This window comes from Leucopleurus acutus, assembly GCF_964270905.1.
Source record: "Leucopleurus acutus genome assembly, chromosome: 13".
NCBI lineage: Eukaryota > Metazoa > Chordata > Mammalia > Artiodactyla > Delphinidae > Leucopleurus > Leucopleurus acutus.
In genome coordinates, this window is record NC_139155.1 from 48,094,144 (window position 1) to 48,108,537 (window position 14,394).

A 14,394-nucleotide genomic window follows, 5' to 3' on the forward strand; every position below is an offset into this window, starting at 1 on the left:
TTCTTTATTTTTTATTTTATTTTTGGCTGCATTGGGTGTTTGTTGCTGCGCGCAGGCTTTCTCTAGTGGTGAGCGGGGCTACTCTTCATTGCAGTGCGCAGGCTTCTCATTGTGGTGGCTTCTCTTGTGGAGCACAGGCTCTAGGCGTGCGGACTGCAGTAGTTGTGACATGCAGGCTCAGTAGTTGCGGCTCACAGGCTCTAGAGCACAGGCTCAGTAGTTGCGGTGCATGGGCTTAGTTGCTCTGCGGCATGGGGGTTCTTCCCGGACCAGGGATTGAACCCCTGTGCCCTGCATTGGCAGGCAGATTCTTATCCACTGAGCCACGAGGAAAGTCCCTTCTGTGTGGTTTTTCCAAGCTGGTATCTGATCTGAGACCTCGATGAACCTAGTTATTTTATGTCCCTTCCTTTTATTATCTAGCATAGTCCCTTTTTAAAATTTATTTATTTATTTATGGCTGTGTTGGCCTTTGTTTCTGTGCCCAGGCTTTCTCTAGTTGTGGCAAGTGGGGGTCACTCTTCATCGCGGTGCGCGGGCCTCTCACTGTCGCGGCCTCTCTTGTTGCAGAGCACAGCCTCCAGACGCGCAGGCTCAGTAATTGTGGCTCACAGGCCCAGTTGCTCTGCGGCATGTGGGATCCTCCCAGACCAGGGCTCGAACCCATGTCCCCTGCATTGGCAGGCAGACTCTCAACCACTGCGCCACCAAGGAAGCCCGCATAGTCCCTTTTTATATGATGCTGACTTGCTGAAGAGTGCGGGCCCCTTGCCCTACACAATGTCCCACCATCTGGATTTGTCTGGTTGCTTTGTCATGTGAGCTCATTACGCTAACCTCTCATTTCCTGTAAACTGCAACTTGTATCTGAAGACTTGATAGGGTTAAGTTAAATATTTTGGGGAGAATACATCCCCAGTGATGTTGGGTACTTCATATTACGTCACATTAGCAAACACATGTGGTTGAGTCACCACTAATGATACTAGGAGTGACCATTCAATCAGGGTACGTTCTGTGTTCCTGTAGTTGCAACAAAAATGATTCCTGTCTCGCTCAGAGTTTCTCAGCTCACAGTATTAACGTTTTGAGCCACATGACTGTTGTGGTAGGGCTGTCCCATGCATTGTCGGATGTTGAGTAGCATCTCTGGCCTCTACCCACTACATGCCAGTAGCACCCAACCCCTCCCAGTTATAGAACCAACAATGTCTCCAGACATTGCAAAATGTCCTAGCTTAAGGAAAAGAGGAAGGAAGGATTTATGGGAAGGATTCTCGTTTATCTCACAGAATTAGTGGGAACATTCTCTCAGGGGTGGAAACACCAAGGCAGCTCTGAGGACCTTGGTTGTGGGAGTCTGTGGGCTTCTAGACTGCTGCCGTTAACCTGGCTCTGCCCCAGCAATGCCAGGGTCTCTCTCCCCTTTTTTGGTTCCACAGAGAGACCATCTGATTGGCTCCACTTGGCTCCGATGCTGGTGCTTTAGCCAATCAGCTGCGGCAACACAGACATGGCTTCTAGGTATTCATTCCTGAGGAACGACCTTTCTCAGAGGAGGCAGAGTGCTGAGCTGGGGAGACCTTCCCCCCCCTCAACCCCCCGCCGGAAGTTTCTTCTTCCCTAGCACCTGAGAGAGTGCCCACTCAGGATGTCGGCCCCCGCCCACGGTCTCAGCTCTGCCACCTAGAGTTTGCGTCTCTGCTGAGGGACTGTTGCTCCTGGTGCGCCTGCCGAGGCCCACTTCTCTCCCTCTCCCCAGGACACTCCCTCTGAGGCAGGACAAGCTGCAGTAACCAGAGGTAGCAGCCAGCGCCGTGTCAGATAGCATCCCGGCCCTGGCCACACGCCAGGGTGTGGCTTCCAGGTGCTCATGGATCTGCCTTGGGCTCTGCCCTCGGCACCCTGTCAGATAGCATCCCAGCCCTGGCCCTCGCCACACCTGCACAGCAGCCCTAACTCCTGCAGCCTCGTGACCCGGTGACTTGCGGCACCAGGGTGTGGCTTCCAGATGCACATGGATCTGCCATCGGCACCCTGTCATTGTCACCTGTGGACACTTTAGCTTTTCTCTAGGAGAGTCAGAGAGGTGGGGGCTGGAGACAGTGGCCGGGTAGAGAAGGGACCTTGCCACCTCTCACGTTACCTTCAGTAGCCATCAGGGCTGGGCATCCTTGGCCCAGGAAAAGGAGTGGTCGGGAGGGGCTGGAAGATGGTGTTCAGATGGTGCTGAACAGGGAAGAAGACTCCTGGCCAGAAGTACCAAGTGGTAGCAGGGCAAAAGGAGTGAGTGGGCCAGTCCTCCTGGGCTTTGAAGAAAAGGAAGGGGTTTGGGGGCGGGGAGAGCAGACCAGGCGGAGCACAGAGGAGTTTTAGGGCAGTGAAACTACCTTGTATGATATTATAATGCTGGATACATGTCATCAGACAGTTGTCCAAACCCACACAGTGTTCAACAGCGAGAGTGAACCCTAACGTGAGGACTTCGGTTATGATGTGTCAGTGTAAGTTCATAGATTGTAACAAATGGACCGGTCTGGTGGAGGCTATGGGTAGCCAGGGAGGCTGTGCATGGGTGGGGGGAGGGGGCATATGGGAAACCTCTCTCTACCTTCTGCTCAGTTTTGCTGTGAACAAAACTGCTCTAAAAAAAGAAAATTGAAAGGAAGGAAAAAAGGAAGGAAAGGAGGGAGGAAAGGAGGGTTACAGAGCCAGGGAAATTAAGAACCTTAGAGGTCCCAAACCTCAAACACTGAAAAAAACTGTGATGGCCCACCTCCCCCTAAAAAACACGTTTTTAAAGCCAAGTTTTCTAAGGATCTGTTTCTGTTTATGATTACTACATGGATGCTACTGTTGGAATGTAAAATATAAAATCCTTTCATTTCCCCTCGTTTTCTTGGCGCCTCCTCTTTGCAGGTGCCCAGATACATACATACCCTGCCTTCTGGGGAGCCAAGCATGGCCAGAGAGACCCGGGAGCAGGACCCCCTGTCCCGAGCGCGGGTGGGAGAAGAGCTTCTAGAACTCCAGGGAGGAGTTGGATGCATTCCTCGTAGAAAAACCCTCTTTGTGCCCACGGTACCTAGCATGGCCACTGCATATAAACAGGTCTTAAAATGAATGAGTGAGTGGCTGAGTTGCTTTTGAGTGGAAGGACCTGTGAAACTTCAACTACATTAGGCGTGAAATAAGCCTTTCAAGGGTTTTGTGGAACTAGAAGCCGTGTGTGGTAGGCTGAGTAATGGCCCCCAAAGGTGTCCACATCCCAATCCCCAGAACCTGTGAATGTCACCTTACGTGGCAAAAGGGACCTTGCAGATGTGATGAAGTTTAAGGGTTTGGAGATGGGGAGAGTATCCAGGATAACCCAGGTGGACCCAATAGAACCACGGGAGTCCTTAGAAGTGAAAGAGGAAGGCTGGAGGGTCAGAGTCAGAGAAGATATCAGGAAGGAAGTGGTGTGATGGTTAGCCACGAGCCAAGGAATGTGTGGGCAGCCCCTGGAAGCTGGAAAACACGAGGAACCTGATTCTCCCCATGAACCTCCAGAAAAAGAGGCAGCTCTGCCAATACCCCGTCTTTGTTCTGTGAGACCCGTTTCAGACTTCTGACCTCCAGAACTGCAAGAGAATAAATTTGTGCTGTTTTACACCACCAAATTTGTGGTAATTTCTGACAGCAGCAGTAGGAAACCAATACACTGTGTTTATCACTTTCCTCCCTGTATGGAAAATGTCTTCTGAATTCAAATATTTAATCAAGAAATAAGCTTTGGAAAAACGGCCCATCTGCCTTTTGGAGTCCACGCACATTTACTTTCCTGTTCCGTGTACTTCTCTCCAAGGTCTCAGGGAAGCCCAATGTATTCACCTGTAAAATGAGATCTTGATCTTTCTGCCTCTCAGAATTATTGCAAATCTCAAAAAAATATTCTTTTTTATTTTAAAAATATGTATTCTAGGATGTTAAATTATTTAAACAGGATAATATGTCTGTGAATAACCTATCTTTTACTGAATATGAGGCTAAGCAAGAGATGGGGTGGATGCTGTCTTAACGAGAGAAGGTAAAGTCAGCGTGGGAGCAGAGAAGAGTAATGGCTACTAGAACATTCTGGACTTGCTTTGCTGAAAGCAGACACGGATGCTTTGGATTCACTTCCTCGAAAAGAAGAACTGGGGCCAAACCTGCTTCAGCCCCGTAAACACCTGCGCATTTCCACCTCGTCCCTTGGGAACAAGAGGCTAGGTCGTCTAGAGTTTGTAAAAAGCCAGTGAAAGGAAGGCGGGCGTCTTCAGATAGGAACTGAGTCTTCAGGGAAAAAGACTTCAAAAGATTGAGATACCGGAAGAGATGAGCACAAGGCCAGAAAACCTAAAAGGAAACAGGATAAACCCTAAACAGCGTGAAATGTAGACAGTAAAATTATATGATCCTGACTGAGGAAGGAAAGGAGGATGAGGCTTCTGGAGAGAGTGGCCGTGGAGACTGAGTCTGTTCTGTAGGGAGTTCTTGGATGAGACGGGAGGCGGGCGTTAGGAAGCAGAGAAGGACGGATGTAAAGGAGCCTACCATGAAAAGAACAGCCAGCGTGAGCTTAGCTGTGCAGAAAATGGTTACAAGGTGACCCTTCTGGTGCTCGGGCTGGTGGAGGACGATGCTGGGAGGCGAGTCAGAGTGGGGAGCCAATGGCCACGCCAAGCGCATGCGCTCAGCTGTTCTCCAGCCCTCCCTCCCTAGCGCAGACGGCGGCCCCGTCCTGCAGACCAGACGGTGCGGTGGTAAAGGAAGAAGTGGAGTCAGAAGAGTCAAGAGACAGTAAAAGAACACCTGGCAGCTTGAGGTAGTTCAAGGCTAGGCCTGTGAGATGACGTCCCAGGTGCAGGATGACGTCCCAGGTGCAGGATGACCTTCGGGGGAGCCCTTTTAATCCTTCACTTTACCGACCCCTAACTAGCAGGGTCCTTGAGCCGCCCTGAGCAGGGCCAAAGGGCCTTCCAAGAGCGGCTAATGATAGCTGTGAACAACATTATGTAGGGAGGGGCTCAGTCCATGGCGGACTTCAGAGTGGATTATTACACACTTGCTTTGTGAACTCAGAGGAAAGAAGGAGAAGGTTAGAGTCAGCGTAGGGGGGACTTGGAACCCAGGCCCTGTTAGTCTCATTACTTCTGGGTTATGGTAGACAAACTGGTAGATCAGGGTGTTTGCACGGACACAGGCTCATACAGTGGCGGGGCTGGAAGCAACTTGAATGCGATTGATTCCACTCGCTTGACAGGTAAGTCCACTGGAGCCCTAAACAGTTAAGGGGACTAGCTGGCAGTATGGTGACTTGGAGCCCCTCCCAGACCTCCAGCCTTTCCCCTGGAGTCCCACCCAAACACACAGTATTTCAACAAGACTCTAACAAATGCCACAGTTATGGGCTGGATTACAGATTGTATAACCAGGTGGCAGCCAGAATTCAGAGACTTAATTTATTAGCTGACTGTCAGCCTGAACAAAGCCCTGTATGTAGCCCTGTCCTCTCAGTACTTTTAGAAATGATTCACACATAGAAACAGGACACCCAGTTCAAAATGACACAAAAACGAGAGGGAGACCGAGAACATGGGTGAAAGAATTTGAATTTTCTCAGTACCTTGCAACAAACTCAGAACCTACAGTACGTAATTTAAAGAGGGATAAACAGTGGAGGACTTAAAAATTTTCACAAAAGCTGAATGAGGAAGACCTGGCTCCATAGCAGCTTTGTGGAAAAGGTGTAGGGATTTCACTGTAAGCGGAACAAGCAGAATGTGAATAGAGCAATGGGACTGTGGGGATGCCAGCTTTCGCTAATATGACCTTATGCCGTGTGGTGGGCAGAGTAATGCCCCCCAAAGACGTCCATGTCCTAACTCCTGAAAGCTATAACTGTGTCACCTCACACAGCAAAAGGGACTTTGCAGATGTGACTAGAGGAAGGATCTTGAGATGGGGGGATTATCCTGGATAATCCAGGTGGACCCAACATACTCAAAGGATCCTTACAAGTGAAAGAAGGAGGGGAAAGGGTCAGAGTAAGAGGAGGAGATGTGACAACGGTAGCAGAGCGGGGAGTGATGCAGGACCGGACGCCAAGTGGTGCAAGCAGCCTCTGGAAGCTGGAAAAGGCAAGGAAATGGATTCTCCCCTAGAGCTTCCAGAACAAACAGCCTTAGTGATTCATCTTGGACTTCTGATTGCCAGAACTATAGGAGAATAAGTTCATATTGTTTTAAGCTACTAAACCTGTGCTAATTATTACAGCAGCAGCAGAGAAATAATACAGACTGCATTCATAGAAGTTACAGTGTCCAACCAAGCAAAGGTGGTGCAGTGCACTCATGAGATCACATCTGAAATGTTAGGTTCCATTCTGGTCTGGGTGTTAGGCAGCATGTTGACAAATTCAAGTACAGTTGACCCATGAACAATGCAAGGATTGGGGGGACAACCCTCCTCGCAGTTGAAAATCTGCATATGATTTAATCGGCCCTCTGTGTCTGCAGTTACACATCTGCGGATTCAACCAACTGCAGATCATGTCGCACTGTGGTACCTATTTAGTGAAAGAAGTCCACATGTAAGTGGACCCGTGTAGTTCAAACCCGTGTTGTTCAAGGGTCAGCTGTACATACTAGATGTTGAAGAACTTCGAAGTCATAACAAATGAAAGGGAGCTGAAACGATTGGGTATTTTCAGCCTGAATAATATTTAGACATAACAGTTGTCTTCAAATGTTTGAAGGGTTAACACGTCAAAGATTAAGATCACTGAAACCCCAGAGTGCAGAATTAAGAACAAATAAGTTGAAGTTACAGGAAATTCAGGTCATTCTAACAAAGACATTTACAACAATCACAGCTTCAAACAAAGTAAATACTGTGCCTTGTTAAATAGTAAGCTTCCCACCTCTGGAAGCATTCAGTCAGAGGCTGAATGATCACTACTCAGTGACATTAGAAAGGATTCCTCCATGACTCCAAGGGTCAAGGTTGGTCAAGAAGACTGCTGTGAGCAGTTTTAAGATCTGAAGACTTGATGGCATGTTTTTCACTGGAGTCCAGATTCTTTTTCATGCTAAAATTTGTAATTAAATCTCACAGGAGAATAAAAAGCAGTAGCATTGTGTAACTCTCAATACTGTTTAAATCTCCTTGAGAGCTGTCATCTTGATGAGTAAGATATTAAGGTCAGTATGTCACAGTTGGTGGACTTCAAAGATGACCAGGGCACGGTAGTGGGGTCCCCAGGTTGACCAGGAGGAACCTGCAGTTCCCTCACTCCTACCCTCAGGCTGGGCTGGTCTGGGGGCTCGCTTCTGCCCTCAGAGCGACCACACTGCAGCTTGGTTCTCAACACCTCAAACCGAGCAGTATCTCCTGTGAGACAGGAGGCGAAGCAGGTGAAATGAGATGATGGGAGCAGTGGGCTGCTCTCCTGCAGGGAGCCAGGCTCCTGTAGTGATGGGGTTGCTAGGAGACCACAGAGTAAAGCAGCAGCCCCTTCTGCTGACCAGCGTCCAGGTCATGTCTTACACCTGGCCCGAGTTTCTCAGCATGGAAGGTAGACGATCCAGTTAGGGACCCACTCATACTTTCTTGCCCCTCCAACTCTGTTTTCTGTGGAAGCCTTGAATAATGCTCCAGCTGTTGATTTGCAAGAAAAAGCAAAGTGCCAAATAAAGCAGCTCTCCTGAAGTCGTGCCCTCCTATGCTCCGTCCCGAGGCCTCTGGCGGCCCTCGAGCCCTGGGCTCAGGCATTGGCTCTCCTGCAGGCACGGGGCACCGCCTGCCAGCTCCAGCCCGTGGAAGGAAGGCGAAATGCGTGTCGGTTGATTAAAATGTTCTCAACCAGCGTGTCTGGACAAGTGTCCACGTACCTCACAGCCGGAGATGATTGTGGCCATAGCTACATTTAGACATAATATTGACCTGCTTGATAACATTCTTCCTAAGCTGCTGCCTCCCCGTCATCCTCTTTTGTCCTCCCATTCAGTGGCTTGTGTGTGTTTTAATAGATTTCTTTTAAGACAAGAGAAAAAGAAACCATGCCCGAAGACTGGGTGACTGCGTTTTCAGAAGTGGACTAGTTTCTTTTCCTGCACATCTGTCTTTCAGGAGCCCAGGCCTGAGGCTCTCTCACTTTGTTTGCCTCTCTCACTTTGTGATGGGGGCACTGAGGGCTGGTGGAGGGCAGTGCGTCCTCCATCAGCCTCCCCCAAACCATCACCCATCCCGCAAGTTTAGGTAAAAACAGCATGCGTGCCCTCCAGGTGCCCATCCACCCACTTTCCAGCCCCACCTCCACCATGGCCCTGCCCCTCCCCCTCCTGTGAGACGTTCTGGAGCTGCCACTGAAGGTGACTAGGAGCATAGGCTCCTGGTGAATGGTGCACAGCTATGCCTCCCCCGCCTCGACCCATGCGGGCGTTCCATCCAGCGGCCATAAAGCGGATTCTCACGGACACAAACTGTAAACACCCAAAGGCATTTTTCTACAAAAAGAGAAAAGTCTTGGTGAATCCTTTCACATCCTAGTTTTCTCATCTGCAAAATGGGAATAAAACATGGTTCCTAAGTCACTGGGCAATTATGGGGATTTCATGAAAGCACTTAGAAGGGTCCCACCTGCTCCTTAATACCCTTAGCTCCTATTATAATCACTGAATGAATGAATGCAAATTGAGTCTGTACAAAAGTGTTATATAAGTGAAAAATTTACACCCAGATTTGATTATTGAAGTAACAGGGGTGAAAAATTCACCTCTCATATGTGGACATTTTTGGCACCTTAAGTTTGCATTTTACACTGTGAAATACCTTTTTTTTTTCAGGACTACACTTTGTTATATGAAGAGGCAAAATATTTTCAGCTTCAGCCCATGTTGTTGGAGATGGAAAGATGGAAACAGGACAGAGAAACCGGTCGCTTTTCTAGGCCCTGTGAGTGCCTCGTGGTACGTGTTGCCCCAGACCTCGGAGAAAGGATCACACTCAGCGGTGACAAATCCTTGATAGAAGAAGTGTTTCCAGAGATCGGCGACGTGATGTGTAACTCCGTCAATGCAGGCTGGAATCACGACTCAACACACGTCATCAGATTTCCACTGAATGGCTACTGTCACCTCAACTCAGTCCAGGTATAGTGTCGTCACACACTGTGTGGCATCGAATGTTGCTCTTAATGCTGTTATCTTGCCTTCATGTGGTACCTTTCCTCCAGAGAGCTGGAGAACCCTCACATGGTTGGGGGACGTAAACTGTTCACCCCTCTACAGCAGTCATTCAGTCATTCCACAAACATTTATTGAACATCTACTGTGTGCCAGGTGCTGGTATGAACACTGGAGATACAGAAGGGAAGAAAACAGACAAGAGCACTCTTTTCATGGAAAAGAGGGAATTATATTATGGGAATGGGGGTGGGAGGGTGCAAACAATAACCAACCTAAATGATGGGCAGGTAGTGAGAAGAGGATGCCTAGGGCAGGGTATCCTGGCAGGGGGAGCAGCGAGTTCCGAAGCCCCCAGGGTAGGAGCACGTGCTTGACATACTGAGGAGTATCAGGAAAGCCAGCGTGGCTTTAAGCGAGTAAAGGTGGGTTGGGTAGTGCAGAGCCCCCCCAGGGACAGATGATGGAGTGCCCCACAGAGGGTGGGAAGAGCTCTGGGATTCTTTGTTTTGGTTTCTTTGGGGTTTGGTTCCCTTGCTTGTATGAGTCAAATGGAAAGCCATTTGAGGATTTTGAGCAAGAGACTGACACGTTGTAACTCGTATTTGAAAGTGAATATTCCAGCAACAGGTGGAAACCAGGGGGAGCAAGGGGACCAGTTAGAAAGCTGGTCTAAGCAATAACTGAGAAGTTTCCGACTCTGAATATCTTTTTTTTTTTTTTTTGGCTGCACTACGTGGCATGCGGGATTTTAGTTCCCCGACCAGGGATTGAACCCGTGCCCCCTGCAGTGGCAGCACGGAGTCTTAGCCACTGGACTGGCAGGGAAGTTCCAAAGTAATTTTGTTTGTTTGTTTTTTGTTTTGGAGGCACCGCACAGCTTGGGGGACCTTAGTTCCCTGTCCAGGGATTGAACCCCGGGCCCTCGGCAGTGAGAGCGCAGAGTCCTAACCACTGGACTGCCCTGAATATCTTGAATGTAGAGCTGACAAGGTTTTCTGACAATGGCTCTGGGTTGTGGGACAGAAGCAAAGATGACTAAGATTTTTGATGGAGGAACTGGGTGAATGGAATTAGTATTTTCTGAGATAGAGAAGTTTATGGGAGAAGAAGACTTAAGGGCAGAATTCAGAAGTTTGGTTGACAAGGTGTGAGGGGCCACGTGGCTTAGATGATGGTGATTGTGGTCACCGTCGTAACTGACGCGTGCCAGCCCTGGGCCAAGCGTTGTCCGTGCTTGTCTTCTTACACCAACCCTAACAGGTAAGCACTGTAAATTCCCTGTCTTGCTGATGAGAAAAAGGAAGCACACCTGGGTCTTGACTCCAGGTCTGTGTGATTCAAAACGATTTGAAGTCAATGGAGTCAGGGTTTGGGGGCTTTTATCTGTCTTTTTAGTTGGAACGGGTCCATGGCTTTATTCAGTATTGAGCCAACAAAACCTCTCCCCAAACTCCAAGACTAGAAGCACCCACTCTACCATTCTGCCTCTTGAGGATGGTTTCACAGCTATTTATCATTTTAAAGTTTTGTGATCAGGTGTCTGAGAGCAGAGTAGCAGGAAACTGGCAGACACTGAGCCCTGGGCATGCCAGAGGAAGGCACACACCCCAGCAGGCAGCGGGTGGCACCTGGGCTGTGCAGGCCCGGAGTCGCACCCTGGACCGCCCTGTGCAGTTCCTGAGCGGGGCCTCAGCGATTTAGAAAAGCCTCTAGAGCCCTGAAAGCCTTTGCCCTCCTCCCCGCGCCCTGCCCCGCCCCCCTCCCCCAGCTCTCTCTAGACAGCATTTCATTGCTTCTCTAGGGCCCCATCCCTAGGGCCACTGAATAACTATCAGAAATTCACAAGCCTGACACGTTTCCCAGTCATTCGAGTCTGATCAGATGTGGATTTCCATCTGGATTAACTTCGTCATGTGACATGGCCATGCGAGCTCCTGCCCCATCTAGAGGGCAGGCACCATCCTTTAGGCGTTCAGAGGCTTTGGGATAAGGCACAGGAGCCCTGAGAGCTACCCAAGTGATTTTAATATTCCCAAATGATCACTGACTTTAAGGAACTTTGCTATTAACGAGTTGTGGCTTAAAAAGGAACGGTCAAGAAGCATAAGCTATCTGCATTACACTGGAATAAGCTTTACCATCTTCAAGGTAACATTGGATCATATTGAATAATTATCATATGCATATTAGACCCTCTGGGGAGGAAGCTTAGGGACTTCCTTATATTAGCAATTTAGCGACCTAACAACACTGAAAGACAAACGGTATGAGTTAAGTTCTTTATTCTTCAGCTTCCTCTACCTTTGTAATTTTTCTCCTGATCAAGGTAAAAAAATCCTTTCCAAGGCAGTGGTTTGGCCAAGCAGGCTGGGGTGCTTCTTGCTGACAAGCTACATTCCTGCCTCTACTGGGGAAATCTCCTGAGAGCGAGCTGTTTACCTTTTTGTTTTTGTTTTTGTTTCTTGCGGTACGCGGGCCTCTCACTGTTGCGGCCTCTCACTGTTGCGGCCTCTCACTGTCGTGGCCTCTCCAGTTGTGGAGCACAGGCTCCGGACGCACAGGCTCAGCGGCCACGGCTCACGGGCCCAGCCGCTCCGCGGCATGTGGGATCTTCCCGGACCGGGGCACGAACCCGCGTCCCCTGCATCGGCAGGCGGACTCTCAACCGCTGCGCCACCAGGGAAGCCCTGTTCACCTTTTTACTCACCTGCCACCAAAGCACATCTTAATGTACTTGGTTCTGAACTTAGAGATTGTTTTCTTCATAGCGTCCTTCTGCTGCCTGGTGTGCATATGCATTGTGAATTTATGTATAGAAGTAGACACTGCAGGGAAGAGTGTTCATTTTGTTCCCATAAGGACTTTTTTTTTTTAAATTTGCCACCATTTGAGGTTTTAATTTTTAGAATGCATACTCTTGCTTTCCCATCTCATCTAGTTAGCTCTTTTGCAAAATAGCAGATTATATTACATGCAAAAGTAGCCAACCAAAAAATAATAATTCAAAAAAAGACATAGTAAGGATTCACTGTAATTACATTTTGAGAGTTATTTGGTAACATTTCACTTTGTTCCAAAAATTTTAAAAATTTGAGCCAGGCATTTTTTCTAAAGTTATGATTGAGTCATCTTGCCTTTAGAGTGGTGTAGATATAATTTAATTACATCCAGAATCCTGGCAGGGAACATTTGCAAGTCTAATATTTGTTGGATTCCTAAATAAACAGAATGCTCTAGATCAGTTTCCTGTATTTCTGCGTATCTAAGAGTTGCAGGAAATGTTTCCTGCATTCAAGAGTGTCAGACAAGTAGTGACAAACCCAGGGATCTTTCTGGCATTAGGTATTTGATTTCAAAATCAGAGATTATATGGGTTATGTTTGTATGAGAAGTTTAGAACATCTTTATTTTTGGATATGTTTTCTAATACAGATCATATACAACCATTGCATTTATTCTTGCCTCCCTGGATACACTCAAGGCAATAGAACTATTTCAAAAGCCACAAACTTGAAAAGCTGTAGATAAACCTCGACTGTCTTTAATAGTCCATTTCTTCTGCTGTTGAAATTGCATCAGTCTTTCAAGCTGAAATATATTAACTCAGTTTCAGGAAATTTGAACAATGGCCCAGTCAAGAGTGAATGAGTTGAGGCTGAATCACCGATGGAGTAAATTCAGATAATATCACTGTCTCTCCATAGTCTTTATCATCTCATCGAATATATGTTAGTGGTCAATGAGCTTTGAAATGTGAACCCTCTCTTTCGGCAGAGAAGGTGGAGTTGCACGTTGCAAAAAACATGGGATTTGAGGCCAAAGAGACCTAAGTTGGAAACCCAATTCCATCACTTACTAGGAGTGAGCCTCAGTTTTCTCATCTGTCAAATGGACTAACTCCACCCATTATGCAAGGTGGTTGTAATGAGTAAATGAACTTGGCATGTGTAAAGCTAGCGTGTGAAGGAACATTTTAGGTATTAAAAACGTTTGCTCGCTCCCTCCTGCCCTGTAATCCAGAGTTTTGTTTGAAAGCAGAGAAACAGATTTAAGGGTTGGATAAGATGAACCAGAGCTGCACATGATCTCAAACTTGGGGACAGTCTTTGGGCTGTTTATGTGGCCGAAGGACCTACCTCACCCCTAACTGCCTGCTTGTATCGGTCCCTCACAGGTCCTTGAGAGGTTGCAGCAAAGAGGATTTGAAATCGTGGGCTCCTGTGGGGGAGGAGTGGACTCATCTCAGTTCAGCGAATACGTCCTGCGGCGGGAACTGAGGCGGACGCCCCGTGGACCCTCTGTCATCCGGATAAAGCAAGAGCCTCTGGACTAAGTGGACATATTTCTTATGCAAAAAGGAGAAAACATACACAACAAATAATGCAAACAAGAAAGGGACATTTATGTGCAGTTGGGACAGCAAACCAAGTCCTGGACCTAAAATTGAATAAAAGACACATTTATATCCAATAGAGACCACACCTGTATTCATATGGGAACAATTGGAATAGTGATATCCTCAAGGTGTAAAAAATATATAAATATATATATATATGTCAAAAGGTAGGAAATGCAAAAAAAGAAAAAAAGGTGGTAGCTACAGTTGGTGCTGTGATGGCCGTGAAGTGTCCTGGGCCTCCCAAGGCCTCTGACCAATAAACAAGCCACGAGCAGTGAGGACGCATCTCCTTACAGTTTCCATTGCCAACAGCCATCCATTCTTTCTTTTTCCTTTGTCCTTCTTTTTCCTTTTTAAAAAAAACAAGAACACTTAGAATCGCATTTCTTTGCATATGGAAGTTTCATGTCTCTCTTTAGACGGGGGACTGGGCAGGACTTCAAAAACAACTCTCACGAGCACACTGCATTCGAAAGACGTTAGACATGAAATTTTAAATGTAGTTTGTACAGAAGTCACACTTTTTTGTCCGCCTCACAGATGTGAACATGACTTTGTTTTTAAACCGATCAGTTTTGCAAAGGGGCCAGAATTATTACTTGTTAGAGTTGCTCCAGTTTGAGTCTGCTGCTTTCCTACAATTTTTCAAATTTTATAATGTATTAAATACAATAAACTCTGTTTAAAAAATAAGGTCTGTGTGAAACACACGTGTTGGGGCGAGGCGGTATTAAAACGAAATTTTTCTATTTTAAAATTTTCTGTGTCAAACATTAAAAAGAGGCC

The 14,394-nt window shown here is 47.4% G+C and overlaps 1 protein-coding gene across 1 annotated transcript in view; it reads left to right on the top strand.

The window, feature by feature from the left end:
* The window catches only part of KCTD1 (potassium channel tetramerization domain containing 1), a gene marked incomplete at its 5' end in the record, with an annotated part of 44,480 nt that extends 30,344 nt beyond the window's left edge, over window positions 1-14,136 (top strand). The window contains 2 exons of the mRNA XM_082852833.1: window positions 8,868-9,173; window positions 13,384-14,136. Of these exons, the coding sequence (XP_082708959.1) occupies window positions 8,868-9,173; window positions 13,384-13,542 (465 nt within the window). The 3' untranslated portion in view covers window positions 13,543-14,136. The remainder of the gene's footprint in view (window positions 1-8,867; window positions 9,174-13,383) is intronic.
* Between the last annotated feature and the right edge of the window lie 258 nt (window positions 14,137-14,394).